Source organism: Taudactylus pleione, unplaced genomic scaffold, assembly GCF_031769625.1.
Source record: "Taudactylus pleione unplaced genomic scaffold, aTauple2 ptg001691l, whole genome shotgun sequence".
In the NCBI taxonomy this organism is placed as follows: Eukaryota; Metazoa; Chordata; class Amphibia; order Anura; family Myobatrachidae; genus Taudactylus; species Taudactylus pleione.
The window spans coordinates 801147-827313 of record NW_028286088.1 but is presented as its reverse complement, the minus strand read 5'-3'; the positions used below and the strand labels follow the sequence as shown (position 1 = coordinate 827313).

General features: G+C 42.9%; 1 protein-coding gene across 1 annotated transcript in view; it reads left to right on the top strand.

Moving 5' to 3' along the window:
• Positions 1-26167, top strand: part of GIPR (gastric inhibitory polypeptide receptor) — a 322107-nt gene that overhangs the window by 135871 nt on the left and 160069 nt on the right. Inside the window, exons 3-4 of the mRNA XM_088464575.1 lie at positions 22087-22194; positions 22276-22400. Coding sequence (XP_088320701.1) covers positions 22087-22194; positions 22276-22400 — 233 coding nt within the window. The remainder of the gene's footprint in view (positions 1-22086; positions 22195-22275; positions 22401-26167) is intronic.

Here is a 26167-nt window from a genome sequence, read left to right as displayed (position 1 = left end):
GTCACCTGGTGATATCTCTCTATACACTCAGTAATCCTGGCTCACACTACCTAGGCTATATACATCACTATCAGGTAATAGTATAATACAGTCACCTATTGTGTCTCTATAAGAGTCCTGTACATCAGTCACTGTCACCTGGTGATATCTCTCCCTCTATACACTCAGTAATCCTGGCTCACACTACCTAGGCTATATACATCACTATCAGGTAATAGTATAATACAGTCACCTATTGTGTCTCTATAAGAGTCTTATACATCAGTCACTGTCACCTGTTGATATCTCTCCTCTATACACTCAGTAATCCGGGATCACACTACCTAGGCTATATACATCACTATCAGGTAATAGTATAATACAGATACCTATTTTGTCTCTATAAGAGCCCTGTACATCAGTCACTGTCACCTGGTGATATCTCTCCTCTATACACTCAGTAATCCTGGATCACACTACCTAGGCTATATACATCACTATCAGGTAATAGTATAATACAGTCACCTATTGTGTCTATATAAGAGTCCTGTACATCAGTCACTCTCACCTGGTGATATCTCTCACTCTATACACTCAGTAATCCTGGCTCACACTACCTAGGCTATATACATCACTATCAGGTAATAGTATAATACAGTCACCTATTGTGTCTCTATAAGAGTCCTGTACATCAGTCACTGTCACCTGGTGATATCTCTCTATACACTCAGTAATCTTGGATCACACTACCTAGGCTATATACATCACTATCAGGTAATAGTATAATACAGTCACCTATTGTGTCTCTATAAGAGTCCTGTACATCTGTCACTGTCACCTGGTGATATCTCTCCCTCTATACACTCAGTAATCCTGGCTCACACTACCTAGGCTATATGCATCACTATCAGGTAATAGTATAATACAGTCACCTATTGTGTCTCTATAAGAGCCCTGTACATCAGCCACTGTCACCTGGTGATATCTCTCCTCTATACACTCAGTAATCCAGGCTCACACTACCTAGGCTATATACACCACTATCAGGTAATAGTATAATACAGTCACCTATTGTGTCTCTATAAGAGTCCTGTACATCAGTCACTGTCACCTGGTGATATCTCTGCTCTATACACTCAGTAATCCTGGCTCACACTACCTAGGCTATATACATCACTATCAGGTAATAGTATAATACAGTCACCTATTGTGTCTCTATAAGAGCCCTGTACATCAGTCACTGTCACCTGGTGATATTTCTCTATACACTCAGTAATCCTGGCTCACACTACCTAGGCTATATACATCACTATCAGGTAATAGTATAATACAGTCACCTATTGTGTCTCTATAAGAGTCCTGTACATCAGTCACTGTCACCTGGTGATATTTCTCTATACACTCAGTAATCCTGGCTCACACTACCTAGGCTATATACATCACTATCAGGTAATAGTATAATACAGTCACCTATTGTGTCTCTATAAGAGTCCTGTACATCAGTCACTGTCACCTGGTGATATCTCTCTATACACTCAGTAATCCTGGCTCACACTACCTAGGCTATATACATCACTATCAGGTAATAGTATAATACAGTCACCTATTGTGTCTCTATAAGAGTCCTGTACATCAGTCACTATCACCTGGTGATATCTCTCCTCTATACACTCAGTAATCCTGGCTCACACTACCTAGGCTATATACATCACTATCAGGTAATAGTATAATACAGTCACCTATTGTGTCTCTATAAGAGTCCTGTACATCAGTCACTATCACCTGGTGATATCTCTCCCTCTATACACTCAGTAATCCTGGCTCACACTACCTAGGCTATATACATCACTATCAGGTAATAGTATAATACAGTCACCTATTGTGTCTCTATAAGAGTCCTGTACATCAGTCACTGTCACCTGGTGATATCTCTCTATACACTCAGTAATCCTGGCTCACACTACCTAGGCTATATACATCACTATCAGGTAATAGTATTATACAGTCACCTATTGTGTCTCTATAAGAGTCCTGTACATCAGTCACTGTCACCTGGTGATATCTCTCCCCCTATACACTCAGTAATCCTGGCTCACACTACCTAGGCTATATTCATCACTATCAGGTAATAGTATAATACAGTCACCTATTGTGTCTCTATAAGAGCCCTGTACATCAGTCACTGTCACCTGGTGATATCTCTCCCTCTATACACTCAGTAATCCTGGATCACACTACCTAGGCTATATACATCACTATCAGGTAATAGTATAATACAGTCACCTATTGTGTCTCTATAAGAGTCCTGTACATCAGTCACTGTCACCTGGTGATATCTCTCTATACACTCAGTAATCCTGGCTCACACTACCTTGGCTATATACATCACTATCAGGTAATAGTATAATACAGTCACCTATTGTGTCTCTATAAGAGTCCTGTACATCAGTCACTGTCACCTGGTGATATCTCTCTATACACTCAGTAATCCTGGATCACACTACCTAGGCTATATACATCACTATCAGGTAATAGTATAATACAGTCACCTATTGTGTCTCTATAAGAGTCCTGTACATCAGTCACTGTCACCTGGTGATATCTCCCTCTATACACTCAGAAATCCTGGCTCACACTACCTAGGCTATATACATCACTATCAGGTAATAGTATAATACAGTCACCTATTGTGTCTCTAAAAGAGTCCTGTACATCAGTCACTGTCACCTGGTGATATCTCTCTATACACTCAGTAATCCTGGCTCACACTACCTAGGCTATATACATCACTATCAGGTAATAGTATAATACAGTCACCTATTTTGTCTCTATAAGAGTCCTGTACATCAGTCACTGTCACCTGGTGATATCTCTCTATACACACAGTAATCCTGGCTCACACTACCTAGGCTATATACATCACTATCAGGTAATAGTATAATACAGTCACCTATTGTGTCTCTATAAGAGTCTTATACATCAGTCACTGTCACCTGTTGATATCTCTCCTCTATACACTCAGTAATCCTGGCTCACACTACCTAGGCTATATACATCACTATCAGGTAATAGTATAATACAGTCACCTACTGTGTCTCTATAAGAGCCCTGTACATCAGTCACTGTCACCTGGTGATATCTCTCCCTCTATACACTCAGTAATCCTGGCTCACACTACCTAGGCTATATACATCACTATCAGGTAATAGTATAATACAGTCACCTATTGTGTCTCTATAAGAGTCCTGTACATCAGTCACTGTCACCTGGTGATATCTCTCCTCTATACACTCAGTAATCCTGGCTCACACTACCTAGGCTATATACATCACTATCAGGTAATAGTATAATACAGTCACCTATTGTGTCTCTATAAGAGTCCTGTACATCAGTCACTGTCACCTGGTTATATCTCTCCCTCTATACACTCAGTAATCCTGGCTCACACTACCTAGGCTATATACATCACTATCAGGTAATAGTATAATACAGTCACCTATTGTGTCTCTATAAGAGTCCTATACATCAGTCACTGTCACCTGGTGATATCTCTCCGTCTATACACTCAGTAATCCTGGCTCACACTACCTAGGCTATATACATCACTATCAGGTAATAGTATAATACAGTCACCTATTGTGTCTATATAAGAGTCCTGTACATCAGTCACTCTCACCTGGTGATATCTCTCACTCTATACACTCAGTAATCCTGGCTCACACTACCTAGGCTATATACATCACTATCAGGTAATAGTATAATACAGTCACCTATTGTGTCTCTATAAGAGTCCTGTACATCAGTCACTGTCACCTGGTGATATCTCTCTATACACTCAGTAATCCTGGATCACACTACCTAGGCTATATACATCACTATCAGGTAATAGTATAATACAGTCACCTATTGTGTCTCTATAAGAGTCCTGTACATCAGTCACTGTCACCTGGTGATATCTCCCTCTATACACTCAGAAATCCTGGCTCACACTACCTAGGCTATATACATCACTATCAGGTAATAGTATAATACAGTCACCTATTGTGTCTCTAAAAGAGTCCTGTACATCAGTCACTGTCAAATGGTGATATCTCTCTATACACTCAGTAATCCTCGCTCACACTACCTAGGCTATATACATCACTATCAGGTAATAGTATAATACAGTCACCTATTGTGTCTCTATAAGAGTCCTGTACATCAGTCACTGTCACCTGGTGATATCTCTCCCTCTATACACTCAGTAATCCTGGCTCACACTACCTAGGCTATATACATCACTATCAGGTAATAGTATAATACAGTCACCTATTGTGTCTCTATAAGAGTCTTATACATCAGTCACTGTCACCTGTTGATATCTCTCCTCTATACACTCAGTAATCCGGGATCACACTACCTAGGCTATATACATCACTATCAGGTAATAGTATAATACAGCCACCTATTTTGTCTCTATAAGAGCCCTGTACATCAGTCACTGTCACCTGGTGATATCTCTCCTCTATACACTCAGTAATCCTGGCTCACACTACCTAGGCTATATACATCACTATCAGGTAATAGTATAATACAGTCACCTATTGTGTCTCTATAAAAGTCCTGTACATCAGTCACTGTCACCTGGTGATGTCTCTCTATACACTCAGTAATCCTGGCTCACACTACCTAGGCTATATACATCACTATCAGGTAATAGTATAATACAGTCACCTATTGTGTCTCTATAAGATCCCTGTACATCAGTCACTGTCACCTGGTGATATCTCTCCCTCTATACACTCAGTAATCCTGGCTCACACTACCTAGGCTATATACATCACTATCAGGTAATAGTATAATACAGTCACCTATTGTGTCTCTATAAGAGTCCTGTACATCAGTCACTGTCACCTGGTGATATCTCTCCTCTATACACTCAGTAATCCTGGCTCACACTACCTAGGCTATATACATCACTATCAGGTAATAGTATAATACAGTCACCTATTGTGTCTCTATAAGAGTCCTGTACATCAGTCACTGTCACCTGGTTATATCTCTCCCTCTATACACTCAGTAATCCTGGCTCACACTACCTAGGCTATATACATCACTATCAGGCAATAGTATAATACAGTCACCTATTGTGTCTCTATAAGAGTCCTGTACATCAGTCACTGTCACCTGGTGATATCTCTCTCTATACACTCAGTAATCCTGGCTCACACTACCTAGGCTATATACATCACTATCAGGTAATAGTATAATACAGTCACCTATTGTGTCTCTATAAGAGTCCTGTACATCAGTCACTGTCACCTGGTGATATCTCTCTATACACTCAGTAATCCTGGCTCACACTACCTAGGCTATATACATCACTATCAGGTAATAGTATAATACAGTCACCTATTGTGTCTCTATAAGAGTCCTGTACATCAGTCACTGTCACCTGGTGATATCTCTCCCTCTATACACTCAGTAATCCTGGATCACACTACCTAGGCTATATACATCACTATCAGGTAATAGTATAATACAGTCACCTATTGTGTCTCTATAAGAGTCCTGTACATCAGTCACTGTCACCTGGTGATATCTCTCCCCCTATACACTCAGTAATCCTGGCTCACACTACCTAGGCTATATACATCACTATCAGGTAATAGTATAATACAGTCACCTATTGTGTCTCTATAAGAGTCCTGTACATCAGTCACTGTCACCTGGTGATATCTCCTCCTATACACTCAGTAATCCTGGCTCACACTACCTAGGCTATATACATCACTATCAGGTAATAGTATAATACAGTCACCTATTGTGTCTCTATAAGAGTCCTGTACATCAGTCACTGTCACCTGGTGATATCTCTCTATACACTCAGTAATCCTGGCTCACACTACCTAGGCTATATACATCACTATCAGGTAATAGAATAAAACAGTCACCTATTGTGTCTCTATAAGAGCCCTGTACATCAGTCACTGTCACCTGGTGATATCTCTCCCCTATACACTCAGTAATCCTGGCTCACACTACCTAGGCTATATACATCACTATCAGGTAATAGTATAATACAGTCACCTATTGTGTCTCTATAAGAGCCCTGTACATCAGTCACTGTCACCTGGTGATATCTCTCTATACACTCAGTAATCCAGGCTCACACTACCTAGGCTATATACATCACTATCAGGTAATAGTATAATACAGTCACCTACTGTGTCTCTATAAGAGCCCTGTACATCAGTCACTGTCACCTGGTGATATCTCTCCCTCTATACACTCAGTAATCCTGGCTCACACTACCTAGGCTATATACATCACTATCAGGTAATAGTATAATACAGTCACCTATTGTGTCTCTATAAGAGTCCTGTACATCAGTCACTGTCACCTGGTGATATCTCTCCTCTATATACTCAGTAATCCTTGCTCACACTACCTAGGCTATATACATCACTATCAGGTAATAGTATAATACAGTCACCTATTGTGTCTCTATAAGAGCCCTGTACATCAGTCACTGTCACCTGGTGATATCTCTCCCTCTATACACTCAGTAATCCTGGCTCACACTACCTAGGCTATTTACATCACTATCAGGCAATAGTATAATACAGTCACCTATTGTGTCTCTATAAGAGCCCTGTACATCAGTCCCTGTCACCTGGTGATATCTCTCCCTCTATACACTCAGTAATCCTGGCTCACACTACCTAGGCTATATACATCACTATCAGGTAATAGTATAATACAGTCACCTATTGTGTCTCTATAAGAGTCCTGTACATCAGTCACTGTCACCTGGTGATATCTCTCCCCCTATACACTCAGTAATCCTGGCTCACACTACCTAGGCTATATACATCACTATCAGGTAATAGTATAATACAGTCACCTATTGTGTCTCTATAAGAGTCCTGTACATCAGTCACTGTCACCTGGTGATATCTCTCCCCCTATACACTCAGTAATCCTGGCTCACACTACCTAGGCTATATACATCACTATCAGGTAATAGTATAATACAGTCACCTATTGTGTCTCTATAAGAGTCCTGTACATCAGTCACTGTCACCTGGTGATATCTCCTCCTATACACTCAGTAATCCTGGCTCACACTACCTAGGCTATATACATCACTATCAGGTAATAGTATAATACAGTCACCTATTGTGTCTCTATAAGAATCCTGTACATCAGTCACTGTCACCTGGTGATATCTCTCTATACACTCAGTAATCCTGGCTCACACTACCTAGGCTATATACATCACTATCAGGTAATAGTATAATACAGTCACCTATTCTGTCTCTATAAGAGTCCTGTACATCAGTCACTGTCACCTGGTGATATCTCTCCTCTATACACTCAGTAATCCTGGATCACACTACCTAGGCTATATACATCACTATCAGGTAATAGTATAATACAGTCACCTATTGTGTCTCTATAAGAGTCCTGTACATCAGTCACTGTCACCTGGTGATATCTCTCCTCTATACCCTCAGTAATCCTGGCTCACACTACCTAGGCTATATACATCACTATCAGGTAATAGTATAATACAGTCACCTATTGTGTCTCTATAAGAGTCCTGTACATCAGTCACTGTCACCTGGTGATATCTCTCTATACACTCAGTAATCCTGGCTCACACTACCTAGGCTATATACATCACTATCAGGTAATAGTATAATACAGTCACCTATTGTGTCTCTATAAGAGTCCTGTACATCAGTCACTGTCACCTGGTGATATCTCTCTATACACTCAGTAATCCTGGCTCACACTACCTAGGCTATATACATCACTATCAGGTAATAGTATAATACAGTCACCTATTGTGTCTCTATAAGAGCCCTGTACATCAGTCACTGTCACCTGGTGATATCTCTCTATACACTCAGTAATCCTGGCTCACACTACCTAGGCTATATACATCACTATCAGGTAATAGTATAATACAGTCACCTATTGTGTCTCTATAAGAGTCCTGTACATCAGTCACTGTCACCTGGTGATATCTCTCTATACACTCAGTAATCCTGGATCACACTACCTAGGCTATATACATCACTATCAGGTAATAGTATAATACAGTCACCTATTGTGTCTCTATAAGAGCCCTGTACATCAGCCACTGTCACCTGGTGATATCTCTCCTCTATACACTCAGTAATCCAGGCTCACACTACCTCGGCTATATACACCACTATCAGGTAATAGTATAATACAGTCACCTATTGTGTCTCTATAAGAGTCCTGTACATCAGTCACTGTCACCTGGTGATATCTCTGCTCTATACACTCAGTAATCCTGGCTCACACTACCTAGGCTATATACATCACTATCAGGTAATAGTATAATACAGTCACCTATTGTGTCTCTATAAGAGCCCTGTACATCAGTCACTGTCACCTGGTGATATCTCTCTATACACTCAGTAATCCTGGCTCACACTACCTAGGCTATATACATCACTATCAGGTAATAGTATAATACAGTCACCTATTGTGTCTCTATAAGAGCCCTGTACATCAGTCACTGTCACCTGGTGATATCTCTCTATACACTCAGTAATCCTGGCTCACACTACCTAGGCTATATACACCACTATCAGGTAATAGTATAATACAGTCACCTATTGTGTCTCTATAAGAGTCCTGTACATCAATCACTGTCACCTGGTGATATCTCTCCTCTATACACTCAGTAATCCTGGCTCACACTACCTAGGCTATATACATCACTATCAGGTAATAGTATAATACAGTCACCTATTGTGTCTCTATAAGAGCCCTGTACATCAGTCACTGTCACCTGGTGATATATCTCCCCCTATACACTCAGTAATCCTGGCTCACACTACCTAGGCTATATACATCACTATCAGGTAATAGTATAATACAGTCACCTATTGTGTCTCTATAAGAGCCCTGTACATCAGTCACTGTCACCTGGTGATATCTCTCTATACACTCAGTAATCCTGGCTCACACTACCTAGGCTATATACATCACTATCAGGTAATAGTATAATACAGTCACCTATTGTGTCTCTATAAGAGTCCTGTACATCAGTCACTGTCACCTGGTGATATCTCTCCCTCTATACACTCAGTAAACCTGGCTCACACTACCTAGGCTATATACATCACTATCAGGTAATAGTATAATACAGTCACCTATTGTGTCTCTATAAGAGTCCAGTACATCAGTCACTGTCACCTGGTGATATCTCTCTATACACTCAGTAATCCTGGCTCACACTACCTAGGCTATATACATCACTATCAGGTAATAGTATAATACAGTCACCTATTGTGTCTCTATAAGAGTCCTGTACATCAATCACTGTCACCTGGTGATATCTCTCCTCTATACACTCAGTAATCCTGGCTCACACTACCTAGGCTATATACATCACTATCAGGTAATAGTATAATACAGTCACCTATTGTGTCTCTATAAGAGTCCTGTACATCAGTCACTGTCACCTGGTGATATCTCTCCTATATACACTCAGTAATCCTGGCTCACACTACCTAGGCTATATACATCACTATCAGGTAATAGTATAATACAGTCACCTATTGTGTCTCTATAAGAGCCCTGTACATCAGTCATTGTCACCTGGTGATATCTCTCCCCCTATACACTCAGTAATCCTGGCTCACACTACCTAGGCTATATACATCACTATCAGGTAATAGTATAATACAGTCACCTATTGTGTCTCTATAAGAGTCCTGTACATCAGTCACTGTCACCTGGTGATATCTCTCTATACACTCAGTAATCCTGGCTCACACTACCTAGGCTATATACATCACTATCAGGTAATAGTATAATACAGTCACCTATTGTGTCTCTATAAGAGTCCTGTACATCAGTCACTGTCACCTGGTGATATCTCTCTAAACACTCAGTAATCCTGGCTCACACTACCTAGGCTATATACATCACTATCAGGTAATAGTATAATACAGTCACCTATTGTGTCTCTATAAGAGCCCTGTACATCAGTCACTGTCACCTGGTGATATCTCTCCCTCTATACACTCAGTAATCCTGGCTCACACTACCTAGGCTATATACATCACTATCAGGTAATAGTATAATACAGTCACCTATTGTGTCTCTATAAGAGCCCTGTACATCAGTCACTGTCACCTGGTGATATCTCTCTATACACTCAGTAATCCTGGCTCACACTACCTAGGCTATATACATCACTATCAGGTAATAGTATAATACAGTCACCTATTGTGTCTCTATAAGAGTCCTGTACATCAGTCACTGTCACCTGGTGATATCTCTCCTCTATACACTCAGTAATCCTGGCTCACACTACCTAGGCTATATACATCACTATCAGGTAATAGTATAATACAGCCACCTATTGTGTCTCTATAAGAGTCCTGTACATCAGTCACTGTCACCTGGTGATATCTCTCCCTCTATACACTCAGTAATCCTGGCTCACACTACCTAGGCTATATACATCACTATCAGGTAATAGTATAATACAGTCACCTATTGTGTCTCTATAAGAGTCCTGTACATCAGTCACTGTCACCTGGTGATATCTCTCTATACACTCAGTAATCCTGGCTCACACTACCTAGGCTATATACATCACTATCAGGTAATAGTATAATACAGTCACCTATTGTGTCTCTATAAGAGTCCTGTACATCAGTCACATTCACCTGGTGATATCTCTCCTCTATACACTCAGTAATCCTGGCTCACACTACCTAGGCTATATACATCACTATCAGGTAATAGTATAATACAGTCACCTATTGTGTCTCTATAAGAGTCCTGTACATCAGTCACTGTCACCTGGTGATATCTCTCTATACACTCAGTAATCCTGGCTCACACTACCTAGGCTATATACATCACTATCAGGTAATAGTATAATACAGTCACCTATTGTGTCTCTATAAGAGTCCTGTACATCAGTCACTGTCACCTGGTGATATCTCTCCTCTATACACTCAGTAATCCTGGCTCACACTACCTAGGCTATATACATCACTATCAGGTAATAGTATAATACAGCCACCTATTGTGTCTCTATAAGAGTCCTGTACATCAGTCACTGTCACCTGGTGATATCTCTCCCTCTATACACTCAGTAATCCTGGCTCACACTACCTAGGCTATATACATCACTATCAGGTAATAGTATAATACAGTCACCTATTGTGTCTCTATAAGAGTCCTGTACATCAGTCACTGTCACCTGGTGATATCTCTCTATACACTCAGTAATCCTGGCTCACACTACCTAGGCTATATACATCACTATCAGGTAATAGTATAATACAGTCACCTATTGTGTCTCTATAAGAGTCCTGTACATCAGTCACATTCACCTGGTGATATCTCTCCTCTATACACTCAGTAATCCTGGCTCACACTACCTAGGCTATATACATCACTATCAGGTAATAGTATAATACAGTCACCTATTGTGTCTCTATAAGAGTCCTGTACATCAGTCACTGTCACCTGGTGATATCTCTCTATACACTCAGTAATCCTGGCTCACACTACCTAGGCTATATACATCACTATCAGGTAATAGTATAATACAGTCACCTATTGTGTCTCTATAAGAGTCCTGTACATCAGTCACATTCACCTGGTGATATCTCTCCTCTATACACTCAGTAATCCTGGCTCACACTACCTAGGCTATATACATCACTATCAGGTAATAGTATAATACAGTCACCTATTGTGTCTCTATAAGAGTCCAGTACATCAGTCACTGTCACCTGGTGATATCTCTCTATACACTCAGTAATCCTGGCTCACACTACCTAGGCTATATACATCACTATCAGGTAATAGTATAATACAGTCACCTATTGTGTCTCTATAAGAGTCCTGTACATCAATCACTGTCACCTGGTGATATCTCTCCTCTATACACTCAGTAATCCTGGCTCACACTACCTAGGCTATATACATCACTATCAGGTAATAGTATAATACAGTCACCTATTGTGTCTCTATAAGAGTCCTGTACATCAGTCACTGTCACCTGGTGATATCTCTCCTATATACACTCAGTAATCCTGGCTCACACTACCTAGGCTATATACATCACTATCAGGTAATAGTATAATACAGTCACCTATTGTGTCTCTATAAGAGCCCTGTACATCAGTCATTGTCACCTGGTGATATCTCTCCCCCTATACACTCAGTAATCCTGGCTCACACTACCTAGGCTATATACATCACTATCAGGTAATAGTATAATACAGTCACCTATTGTGTCTCTATAAGAGTCCTGTACATCAGTCACTGTCACCTGGTGATATCTCTCTATACACTCAGTAATCCTGGCTCACACTACCTAGGCTATATACATCACTATCAGGTAATAGTATAATACAGTCACCTATTGTGTCTCTATAAGAGTCCTGTACATCAGTCACTGTCACCTGGTGATATCTCTCTAAACACTCAGTAATCCTGGCTCACACTACCTAGGCTATATACATCACTATCAGGTAATAGTATAATACAGTCACCTATTGTGTCTCTATAAGAGCCCTGTACATCAGTCACTGTCACCTAGTGATATCTCTCCCTCTATACACTCAGTAATCCTGGCTCACACTACCTAGGCTATATACATCACTATCAGGTAATAGTATAATACAGTCACCTATTGTGTCTCTATAAGAGCCCTGTACATCAGTCACTGTCACCTGGTGATATCTCTCTATACACTCAGTAATCCTGGCTCACACTACCTAGGCTATATACATCACTATCAGGTAATAGTATAATACAGTCACCTATTGTGTCTCTATAAGAGTCCTGTACATCAGTCACTGTCACCTGGTGATATCTCTCCTCTATACACTCAGTAATCCTGGCTCACACTACCTAGGCTATATACATCACTATCAGGTAATAGTATAATACAGCCACCTATTGTGTCTCTATAAGAGTCCTGTACATCAGTCACTGTCACCTGGTGATATCTCTCCCTCTATACACTCAGTAATCCTGGCTCACACTACCTAGGCTATATACATCACTATCAGGTAATAGTATAATACAGTCACCTATTGTGTCTCTATAAGAGTCCTGTACATCAGTCACTGTCACCTGGTGATATCTCTCTATACACTCAGTAATCCTGGCTCACACTACCTAGGCTATATACATCACTATCAGGTAATAGTATAATACAGTCACCTATTGTGTCTCTATAAGAGTCCTGTACATCAGTCACATTCACCTGGTGATATCTCTCCTCTATACACTCAGTAATCCTGGCTCACACTACCTAGGCTATATACATCACTATCAGGTAATAGTATAATACAGTCACCTATTGTGTCTCTATAAGAGTCCTGTACATCAGTCACTGTCACCTGGTGATATCTCTCTATACACTCAGTAATCCTGGCTCACACTACCTAGGCTATATACATCACTATCAGGTAATAGTATAATACAGTCACCTATTGTGTCTCTATAAGAGTCCTGTACATCAGTCACTGTCACCTGGTGATATCTCTCCTCTATACACTCAGTAATCCTGGCTCACACTACCTAGGCTATATACATCACTATCAGGTAATAGTATAATACAGCCACCTATTGTGTCTCTATAAGAGTCCTGTACATCAGTCACTGTCACCTGGTGATATCTCTCCCTCTATACACTCATTAATCCTGGCTCACACTACCTAGGCTATATACATCACTATCAGGTAATAGTATAATACAGTCACCTATTGTGTCTCTATAAGAGTCCTGTACATCAGTCACTGTCACCTGGTGATATCTCTCCTCTATACACTCAGTAATCCTGGCTCACACTACCTAGGCTATATACATCACTATCAGGTAATAGTATAATACAGTCACCTATTGTGTCTCTATAAGAGTCCTGTACATCAGTCACATTCACCTGGTGATATCTCTCCTCTATACACTCAGTAATCCTGGCTCACACTACCTAGGCTATATACATCACTATCAGGTAATAGTATAATACAGTCACCTATTGTGTCTCTATAAGAGTCCTGTACATCAGTCACTGTCACCTGGTGATATCTCTCCTCTAAACACTCAGTAATCCTGGCTCACACTACCTAGGCTATATACATCACTATCAGGTAATAGTATAATACAGTCACCTATTGTGTCTCTATAAGAGTCCTGTACATCAGTCACTGTCACCTGGTGATATCTCTCTATACACTCAGTAATCCTGGCTCACACTACCTAGGCTATATACATCACTATCAGGTAATAGTATAATACAGTCACCTATTGTGTCTCTATAAGAGTCCTGTACATCAGTCACTGTCACCTGGTGATATCTCTCCTCTATACACTCAGTAATCCTGGCTCACACTACCTAGGCTATATACATCACTATCAGGTAATAGTATAATACAGTCACCTATTGTGTCTCTATAAGAGCCCTATACATCAGTCACTGTCACCTGGTGATATCTCTCCCTCTATACACTCAGTAATCCTGGCTCACACTACCTAGGCTATATACATCACTATCAGGTAATAGTATAATACAGTCACCTATTGTGTCTCTATAAGAGCCCTGTACATCAGTCACTGTCACGTGGTGATATCTCTCCCTCTATACACTCAGTAATCCTGGCTCACACTACCTAGGCTATATACATCACTATCAGGTAATAGTATAATACAGTCACCTATTGTGTCTCTATAAGAGCCCTGTACATCAGCCACTGTCACCTGGTGATATCTCTCTAAACACTCAGTAATCCTGGCTCACACTACCTAGGCTATATACATCACTATCAGGTAATAGTATAATACAGTCACCTATTGTGTCTCTATAAGAGTCCTGTACATCAGTCACTGTCACCTGGTGATATCTCTCTAAACACTCAGTAATCCTGGCTCACACTACCTAGGCTATATACATCACTATCAGGTAATAGTATAATACAGTCACCTATTGTGTCTCTATAAGAGTCCTGTACATCAGTCACTGTCACCTGGTGATATCTCTCCCTCTATACACTCAGTAATCCTGGCTCACACTACCTAGGCTATATACATCACTATCAGGTAATAGTATAATACAGTCACCTATTATGTCTGTATAAGAGCCCTGTACATCAGTCACTGTCACCTGGTGATATCTCTCCCTCTATACACTCAGTAATCCTGGCTCACACTACCTAGGCTATATACATCACTATCAGGTAATAGTATAATACAGTCACCTATTGTGTCTCTATAAGAGTCCTGTACATCAGCCACTGTCACCTGGTGATATCTCTCCTCTATACACTCAGTAATCCTGGCTCACACTACCTAGGCTATATACATCACTATCAGGTAATAGTATAATACAGTCACCTATTGTGTCTCTATAAGAGTCCTGTACATCAGTCACTGTCAGCTGGTGATATCTCTCCCTCTATACACTCAGTAATCCTGGCTCACACTACCTAGGCTATATACATCACTATCAGGTAATAGTATAATACAGTCACCTATTGTGTCTCTATAAGAGTCCTGTACATCAGTCACTGTCACCTGGTGATATCTCTCCCTCTATACACTCAGTAATCCTGGCTGACACTACCTAGGCTATATACATCACTATCAGGTAATAGTATAATACAGTCACCTATTGTGTCTCTATAAGAGTCCTGTACACCAGTCACTGTCACCTGGTGATATCTCTCTCTATACACTCAGTAATCCTGGCTCACACTACCTAGGCTATATACATCACTATCAGGTAATAGTATAATACAGTCACCTATTGTGTCTCTATAAGAGTCCTGTACATCAGTCACTGTCACCTGGTGATATCTCTCCCTCTATACACTCAGTAATCCTGGCTCACACTACCTAGGCTATATACATCACTATCTGGTAATAGTATAATACAGTCACCTATTGTGTCTCTATAAGAGTCCTGTACATCAATCACTGTCACCTGGTGATATCTCTCCTCTATACACTCAGTAATCCTGGCTCACACTACCTAGGCTATATACATCACTATCAGGTAATAGTATAATACAGTCACCTATTGTGTCTCTATAAGAGCCCTGTACATCAGTCACTGTCACGTGGTGATATCTCTCCCTCTATACACTCAGTAATCCTGGCTCACACTACCTAGGCTATATACATCACTATCAGGTAATAGTATAATACAGTCACCTATTGTGTCTCTATAAGAGCCCTGTACATCAGTCACTGTCACGTGGTGATATCTCTCTATACACTCAGTAATCCTGGCTCACACTACCTAGGCTATATACATCACTATCAGGTAATAGTATAATACAGTCACCTATTGTGTCTCTATAAGAGTCCTGTACATCAGTCACATTCACCTGGTGATATCTCTCTATACACTCAGTAATCCTGGCTCACACTACCTAGGCTATATACATCACTATCAGGTAATAGTATAATACAGTCACCTATTGTGTCTCTATAAGAGTCCTGTACATCAGTCACTGTCAGCTGGTGATATCTCTCCCTCTATACACTCAGTAATCCTGGCTCACACTACCTAGGCTATATACATCACTATCTGGTAATAGTATAATACAGTCACCTATTGTGTCTCTATAAGAGTCCTGTACATCAATCACTGTCACCTGGTGATATCTCTCCTCTATACACTCAGTAATCCTGGCTCACACTACCTAGGCTATATACATCACTATCAGGTAATAGTATAATACAGTCACCTATTGTGTCTCTATAAGAGTCCTGTACATCAGTCACTGTCACCTGGTGATATCTCTCTATACACTCAGTAATCCTGGCTCACACTACCTAGGCTATATACATCACTATCAGGTAATAGTATAATACAGTCACCTATTGTGTCTCTATAAGAGTCCTGTACATCAGTCACTGTCACCTGGTGATATCTCTCCCTCTATACACTCAGTAATCCTGGCTCACACTACCTAGGCTATATACATCACTATCAGGTAATAGTATAATACAGTCACCTATTGTGTCTCTATAAGAGTCCTGTACATCAGTCACTGTCACCTGGTGATATCTCTCCCTCTATACACTCAGTAATCCTGGCTCACACTACCTAGGCTATATACATCACTATCAGGTAATAGTATAATACAGTCACCTATTGTGTCTCTATAAGAGTCCTGTACACCAGTCACTGTCACCTGGTGATATCTCTCTCTATACACTCAGTAATCCTGGCTCACACTACCTAGGCTATATACATCACTATCAGGTAATAGTATAATACAGTCACCTATTGTGTCTCTATAAGAGTCCTGTACATCAGTCACTGTCACCTGGTGATATCTCTCCATACACTCAGTAATCCTGGCTCACACTACCTAGGCTATATACATCACTATCAGGTAATAGTATAATACAGTCACCTATTGTGTCTCTATAAGAGTCCTGTACATCAGTCACTGTCACCTGGTGATATCTCTCCATACACTCAGTAATCCTGGCTCACACTACCTAGGCTATATACATCACTATCAGGTAATAGTATAATACAGTCACCTATTGTGTCTCTATAAGAGTCCTGTACATCAGTCACTGTCACCTGGTGATATCTCTCCATACACTCAGTAATCCTGGCTCACACTACCTAGGCTATATACATCACTATCAGGTAATAGTATAATACAGTCACCTATTGTGTCTCTATAAGAGTCCTGTACATCAGTCACTGTCACCTGGTGATATCTCTCCCCCTATACACTCAGTAATCCTGGCTCACACTACCTAGGCTATATACATCACTATCAGGTAATAGTATAATACAGTCACCTATTGTGTCTCTATAAGAGTCCTGTACATCAGTCACTGTCACCTGGTGATATCTCTCTATACACTCAGTAATCCTGGCTCACACTACCTAGGCTATATACATCACTATCAGGTAATAGTATAATACAGTCACCTATTGTGTCTCTATAAGAGTCCTGTACATCAGTCACTGTCACCTGGTGATATCTCTCTATACACTCAGAAATCCTGGCTCACACTACCTAGGCTATATACATCACTATCAGGTAATAGTATAATACAGTCACCTATTGTGTCTCTATAAGAGTCCTGTACATCAGTCACTGTCACCTGGTGATATCTCTCCCTCTATACACTCAGTAATCCTGGCTCACACTACCTAGGCTATATACATCACTATCAGGTAATAGTATAATACAGTCACCTATTGTGTCTCTATAAGAGTCCTGTACATCAGTCACTGTCACCTGGTGATATCTCTCTAAACACTCAGTAATCCTGGCTCACACTACCTAGGCTATATACATCACTATCAGGTAATAGTATAATACAGTCACCTATTGTGTCTCTATAAGAGCCCTGTACATCAGTCACTGTCACCTGGTGATATCTCTCCCTCTATACACTCAGTAATCCTGGCTCACACTACCTAGGCTATATACATCACTATCAGGTAATAGTATAATACAGTCACCTATTGTGTCTCTATAAGAGTCCTGTACATCAGTCACTGTCACCTGGTGATATCTCTCCCTCTATACACTCAGTAATCCTGGCTCACACTACCTAGGCTATATACATCACTATCAGGTAATAGTATAATACAGTCACCTATTGTGTCTCTCTAAGAGTCCTGTACACCAGTCACTGTCACCTGGTGATATCTCTCTCTATACACTCAGTAATCCTGGCTCACACTACCTAGGCTATATACATCACTATCAGGTAATAGTATAATACAGTCACCTATTGTGTCTCTATAAGAGTCCTGTACATCAGTCACTGTCACCAGGTGATATCTCTCCCTCTATACACTCAGTAATCCTGGCTCACACTACCTAGGCTATATACATCACTATCAGGTAATAGTATAATACAGTCACCTATTGTGTCTCTATAAGAGTCCTGTACACCAGTCACTGTCACCTGGTGATATCTCTCTCTATACACTCAGTAATCCTGGCTCACACTACCTAGGCTATATACATCACTATCAGGTAATAGTATAATACAGTCACCTATTGTGTCTCTATAAGAGCCCTGTACATCAGTCACTGTCACGTGGTGATATCTCTCCCTGTATTCTCTCCTGTACAGCAGGTTGTGGGTAGATCTGCACCAGCATTATGTCAGGCATACATCACATACATCTACACCCAATGTTCTAAAAAAATAAAAGTTGTTTCAATAGCAAAATACAGATTTACATTTATGATTGAAAAAAAAAAAAAAATCTTTTGTATAATATAATGCAGAAATAATTCTCCATCTTGTGTAGAAATTCAAATCGTTACAATACGTCCACAAAATCATATAATATTCAGTAGGTGCGAGCTATGACGGTGGATCCAGTGCAACCATCATAGAAGCATTATACTGTCTTCATTTTTGTAGCAGCACTCAGACTACGGCAATGGATATGGAAGCTGACTTTGGGGGTGAGCACATACACCCATACCGTAGTCTCTGCTAGATGGCCCATTTCCTCCTCTGTCCCATCAGTCACAAGCATACGCAATTGTAGGGATGGCCAACGGTGGGTTATCCATCGATGATACCATCAGTGGTTGACCTTGATGGTATGAAATCTTCAGATGGTAACCTTTGATGGTTTCATCCCTGCTTTAGTGCAACAGACCAATCAGGGAGTGGGAGTGGGGCTTCACAGATCATATCGTTTGGTGCTCCGTGTCCCGGTACATGAGAATAAAAACCATTACATTGCTCTGTGCCATCGATGGTAGAGAACCATTGGATCTCTGCCATCGATGGAAAAACCATCAGCCATCAATAGCCATCCCTATGCAATTGTCAGATTGGTGCAACACATCAGATGGGAAATTCTCCCTCTGACCCTCTAGAATCAGACTCCCTTCCTCTCCTCTCTATAGTGCCCAGTGACGTGCTGCACATGTCCAAAGGCCTCTTCTCCATTCTTCTCCTCCTCCAGTTCTCTGCTGCTCTCCTCCCAGTGCATCACCCTCTTCTCCATTCTTCTCCTCCTGCAGTTCTCTAATGCTCTCCTCCCAGTGCATCACCCTCTTCTCCATTCTTCTCCTCCTGCAGTTCTCTTCCGCTCTCCTCCCAGTGCACCACCCTCTTCTCCATTCTTCTCCTCCTGCAGTTCTCTGCCGCTCTCCTCCCAGTGCACCACCCTCTTCTCCATTCTTCTCCTCCTGCAGTTCTCTGCTGCTCTCCTCCCGGTGCACCACCCTCTTCTCCATTCTTCTCCTTCTACAGTTCTCTGCCGCTCTCCTCCCAGTGCACCACCCTCTTCTCCATTCTTCTCCTCCTGCAGTTCTCTGCCGCTCTCCTCCCAGTGCACCACCCTCTTCTCCATTCTTCTCCTCCTGCAGTTCTCTGCTGCTCTCCTCCCAGTGCACCACCCTCTTCTCCATTCTTCTCCTCCTGCAGTTCTCTGCCGCTCTCCTCCCAGTGCACCACCCTCTTCTCCATTCTTCTCCTCCTGCAGTTCTCTGCCGCTCTCCTCCCAGTGCATCACCCTCTTCTCCATTCTTCTCCTCCTGCAGTTCTCTGCCACTCTCCTCCCAGTGCATCACCCTCTTCTCCATTCTTCTGCTCCTGCAGTTCTCTTCCACTCTCCTCCCAGTGCACCACCCTCTTCTCCATTCTTCTCCTCCTGCAGTTTTCTGCTGCTCTCCTCCCAGTGCACCACCCTCTTCTCCATTCTTCTCCTCCTGCAGTTCTCTGCCGCTCTCCTCCCAGTGCATCACCCTCTTCTCCATTCTTCTCCTCCTGCAGTTCTCTGCCGCTCTCCTCCCAGTGCATCACCCTCTTCTCCATTCTTCTGCTCCTGCAGTTCTCTTCCACTCTCCTCCCAGTGCACCACCCTCTTCTCCATTCTTCTCCTCCTGCAGTTTTCTGCCGCTCTCCTCCCAGTGCACCACCCTCTTCTCCATTCTTCTCCTCCTGCAGTTCTCTGCTGCTCTCCTCCCAGTGCACCACCCTCTTCTCCATTTTCTCCTCCTGCAGTTCTCTGCTGCTCTCCTCCCAGTGCACCACCCTCTTCTCCATTCTTCTCCTCCTGCAGTTTTCTGCTGCTCTCCTCCCAGTGCACCACCCTCTTCTCCATTCTTCTCCTCCTGCAGTTCTCTGCTGCTCTCCTCCCAGTGCACCACCCTCTTCTCCATTCTTCTCCTCCTGCAGTTCTCTGCTGCTCTCCTCCCTGTGCACTACCCACTTCTCCATTCTTCTCCTCCTGCAGTTCTCTGCTGCTCTCCTCCCAGTGCACCACCCTCTTCTCCATTCTTCTCCTCCTGCAGTTCTCTGCTGCTCTCCTCCCAGTGCACCACCCTCTTCTCTTGCAGCATCTGACTTAGGCTTTCATGACTCTTACCTCTCTTGGTTCTCCTCCTACCATTCTGTACAGTCCATCCATGTTTCCACTTCTTCCTCATTATCTGCTACACTCCCTCTTTCTGATGGTGTTCCAGAGGTCTCTGTCCTGCGCCTCCTGCCCCTTAAGCCACTTGTATACTGACAGCACAGAAATCCCCCTCGCCTCTCCCGGGAGTCAAACACCTCGGCCTTTCTTAAGGTGCCCATACACAGTGCGATAAATCAGCCGATCCGATGGATTAGTGCGATTTGGCTGCTCTATCATACCATGTATGGGCATGATATCTGATAGTGCACACACCTGTGGGGTCGTACATCGCACCTCTAGATCTTACTGCAGGTTCAGTCGATCAGGGGATGCGATGTGCGATCCCATGCATTGCTATTCGAGTGCGGGAGGGGGCAGCCAGCATATCGGGGGGTCGGCCACCCGATCGCACCATGTGTGGGGACCACCCAATATGTCGACCTTCGAATCGCACGCTGCATATCGCACCGTGCATGGCCGACTTTACACAGAACTCTGCCAAATCCCTGATCCACTCCCTCATCCTCTCCCACCTGGATTACTGCAACCTCCTGCTATCTGGTCTTCCCCAATACCAGCTCTCCCTCCTGCAATCCATCCCAAATATGGCGGCAAAACTGATCTTAGTAATAGTGAGCTGTTGGCATGTAACATACTACTGTCACACCTATCCATGCTCTCTATTGTCACAGGAGTGTTCTGTAATCGCACATTTGACATGTATGTATGCTGGGGGGACGCGGCTGCTAACACAACACATGTGGAGCCATGTCCATCTTACCTGCCGTGGTACGCTCAAGGTGAGGAACGTGGAAGGGAAGGGGGGGGGTGACACCGGCCGGGCACTGACCTCTCTGCTCTATATTCTCTCCCATCCTTAGTAAGAGACGGCTTTGTATTTCGGCGCTGTGGTCCAGATGGTCAGTGGGTCCGAGATGACACAGGCCTGCCATGGAGAGACCACTCGCAGTGTGAGAATGTCGACCCAGAACAGGAGCAGTCAGAAGTAAGAGACATCCCTATTACCTATGTTACAGGCAGTGGCGTAACTAGGGTATTTGGAGCCCAGGGCAAATTTGAAAAGGGAGCCCCCCCCCCCCAACATCCCGAGATGGGGATTTACATAAAAAAGGCAGAAATTATGATTTACACATTTTATTATGTAAGAAAATCATTGCTGAATAGACCCCATAGCATTAAATGGGATAATATAAAGTGATATATGGGGTGGAATCGGTATGTCGCCAGGATGCCGAACGAATACCATATGGGGTAATATAGAGTATTATATTGGATAATATAGAGTACTTTATGGGGTAATATAGAGTATAATATGGGGTAATATAGAGTATTATATTGAATAATATAGAGTACTTTATGGGGTAATATAGAGTATAATATGGGGTAATATAGAGTATAATATGGGGTAATATAGAGTATTATATTGGATAATATAGAGTACTTTATAGGGTAATATAGAGTATAATATGGGGTAATAAAGAGTATTATATTTGATAATATAGAGTACTTTATGGGGTAATATAGAGTATAATATGGGGTAATAAAGAGTATTATATTTGATAATATAGAGTACTTTATGGGGTAATAAAGAGTGATACATGAAATAATATAATACTCTATTTTAAACCACGTAACATACTATAGTACTCCATGTCATACTCTATATTACCCCATGCAATACTCTATATTACCCCATGCAATACTCTATATTACTCCATGTAATTCTCTATTATACCCCATGTTATAATCTATATTATCCAATATGGTACTCTGTATTGCCCATTATAATGCTCCATATTGCCCCGATATATTTCTATATATTATCTAATATATCACTACATATAATATTCTAATTTATCCCCCAAAAATGGTTTGTGGCCTCATGACAGGGGGTGTGGTGTAGCAGATATGCTGTCCCCGCGATCCATACCCCTCATTTTCATGCTGCGCGCATGCACACATCATCTATTCACCGCTCAGAGCAGCATGTGATAGCGGTTCCTCCCCCCTCCCCCACTGTGGGAGCGTACATTACTATACCTGTATATCGAACGCCTGGCTGGAGAGGGAGCGTAGATAACTATACGCCTGGCTGGAGAGGGAGCGTAGATAACTATACGCCTGGCTGAAGAGGGAGCGTAGATAACTATACGCCTGGCTGGAGAGGGAGCATAGATAACTATACCTGTATATCGAACGCCTGGCTGGAGAGGGAGCGTAGATAACTATACCCCTGGCAGGAGAGGGAGCGTAGATAACTATAAGCCTGGCTGGAGAGGGAGCGTAGATAACTATACGCATGGCTGGAGAGGGAGCGTAGATAACTATACGCCTGGCTGGAGAGGGAGCGTAGATAACTATACGCCTGGCTGGAGAGGGAGCGTAGATAACTATACGCCTGGCTGGAGAGGGAGCGTAGATAACTATACTCCTGGCTGGAGAGGGAGCGTAGATAACTATACTCCTGGCTGGAGAGGGAGCGTAGATAACTATTCGCCGGGCTGGAGAGGGAGCGTAGATAACTATACGCCTGGCTGGAGAGGGAGCGTAGATAACTATACGCCTGGCAGGAGAGGGAGCGTAGATAACTATACGCCTGGCTGGAAAGGGAGCGTAGATAACTACACGCCTGGCTGGAGAGGGAGCGTAGATAACTACATGCCTGGCTGGAGAGGGAGCGTAGATAACTATACGCCTGGCTGGAGAGGGAGAGTAGATAACTATATTCCTGGCTGGAGAGGGAGCGTAAGTAACTATACTCCTGGCTGGAGAGGGAGAGTAGGTAACTATACTCCTGGCTGGAGAGGGAGCGTAGATAACTATACGCCTGGCTGGAGAGGGAGCGTAGATAACTATATGCCTGGCTGGAGAGGGAGCGTAGATAACTATACGCCTGGATGGAGAGGGAGCGTAGATAACTATACTCCTGGCTGGAGAAGGAGCGTAGATAACTATACGCCTGGCTGGAGAGGGAGCGTAGATAACTACACTATATGCCTGGCTGGAGAGGGAGAGTAGATAACTCTACTCCTGGCTGGAGAGGGAGCGTAGATAACTATACTCCTGGCTGGAGAGGGAGCGTAGATAACTATACTCCTGGCTGGAGAGGGAGCGTAGATAACTATATGCCTGGCTGGAGAGGGAGCGTAGATAACTACACGCCTGGCTGGAGAGGGAGCGTAGATAACTATACGCCTGGCAGGAGAGGGAGCGTAGATAACTACACGCCTGGCTGGAAAGGGAGCATAGATAACTACACGCCTGGCTGGAGAGGGAGCGTAGATAACTACACGCCTAGCTGGAGAGGGAGCATAGATAACTACACGCCTGGCTGGAGAGGGAGCGTAGATAACTACACTCCTGGCTGGAGAGGGAGCTTAGATAACTATACCCCTGGCTGGAGAGGGAGCGTAGATAACTATATGCCTGGCTGGAGAGGGAGCATAGATAACTATACGCCTGGCTGGAGAGGGAGCGTAGATAACTATACCCCTGGCTGGAGAGGGAGCGTAGATAACTATACCCCTGGCTGGAGAGGGAGCGTAGATAACTATACCCCTGGCTGGAGAGTGAGCGTAGATAACTATACGCCTGGCTGGAGAGGGAGAGTAGATAACTATACTCCTGGCTGGAGAGGGAGCGTAGGTAACTATACTCCTGGCTGGAGAGGGAGAGTAGATAACTATATTCCTGGCTGGAGAGGGAGCATAGGTAACTATACTCCTGGCTGGAAAGGGAGAGTAGATAACTATACTTCTGGCTGGAGAGGGAGCGTAGATAACTATACGCCTGGCTGGAGAGGGAGCGTAGATAACTATACGCCTGGCTGGAGAGGGAGCGTAGATAACTATACGCCTGGCTGGAGAGGGAGCGTAGATAACTATATGCCTGGCTGGAGAGGGAGCGTAGATAACTATACGCCTGGCTGGAGAGGGAGCGTAGATAACTATACCTGTATATCGAACGCCTGGCTGGAGAGGGAGCGTAGATAACTATACCCCTGGCTGGAGAGGGAGCGTAGATAAGTATACGCCTGGCTGGAGAGGGAGCGTAGATAACTATACGCATGGCTGGAGAGGGAGCGTAGATAACTATATTCCTGGCTGGAGAGGGAGCGTAGGTAACTATACTCCTGGCTGGAGAGGGAGAGTAGATAACTATACTCCTGGCTGGAGAGGGAGCGTAGATAACTATACGCCTGTCTGGAGAGGGAGCGTAGATAACTATACGCCTGGCTGGAGAGGGAGCGTAGATAACTATACTCCTGGCTGGAGAGGGAGCGTAGATAACTATACGCCTGGCTGGAGAGGGAGCGTAGATAACTACACTATACGCCTGGCTGGAGAGGGAGAGTAGATAACTATACTCCTGGCTGGAGAGGGAGCGTAGATAACTATACTCCTGGCTGGAGAGGGAGCGTAGATAACTATACTCCTGGCTGGAGAGGGAGCGTAGATAACTATATGCCTGGCTGGAGAGGGAGCGTAGATAACTATACGCCTGGCTGGAGAGGGAGCGTAGATAACTATACGCCGGGCAGGAGAGGGAGCGTAGATAACTATACGCCTGGCTGGAGAGGGAGTGTAGGTAACTATACTCCTGGCTGGGGAGGGAGCGTAGACAACTATACGCCTGGCTGGAGAGGGAGCGTAGAAAACTATACGCCTGGCTGGAGAGGGAGCGTAGATAACTATACGCCTGGCTGGAGAGGGAGCGTAGATAACTATACGCCTGGCTGGAGAGGGAGCATAG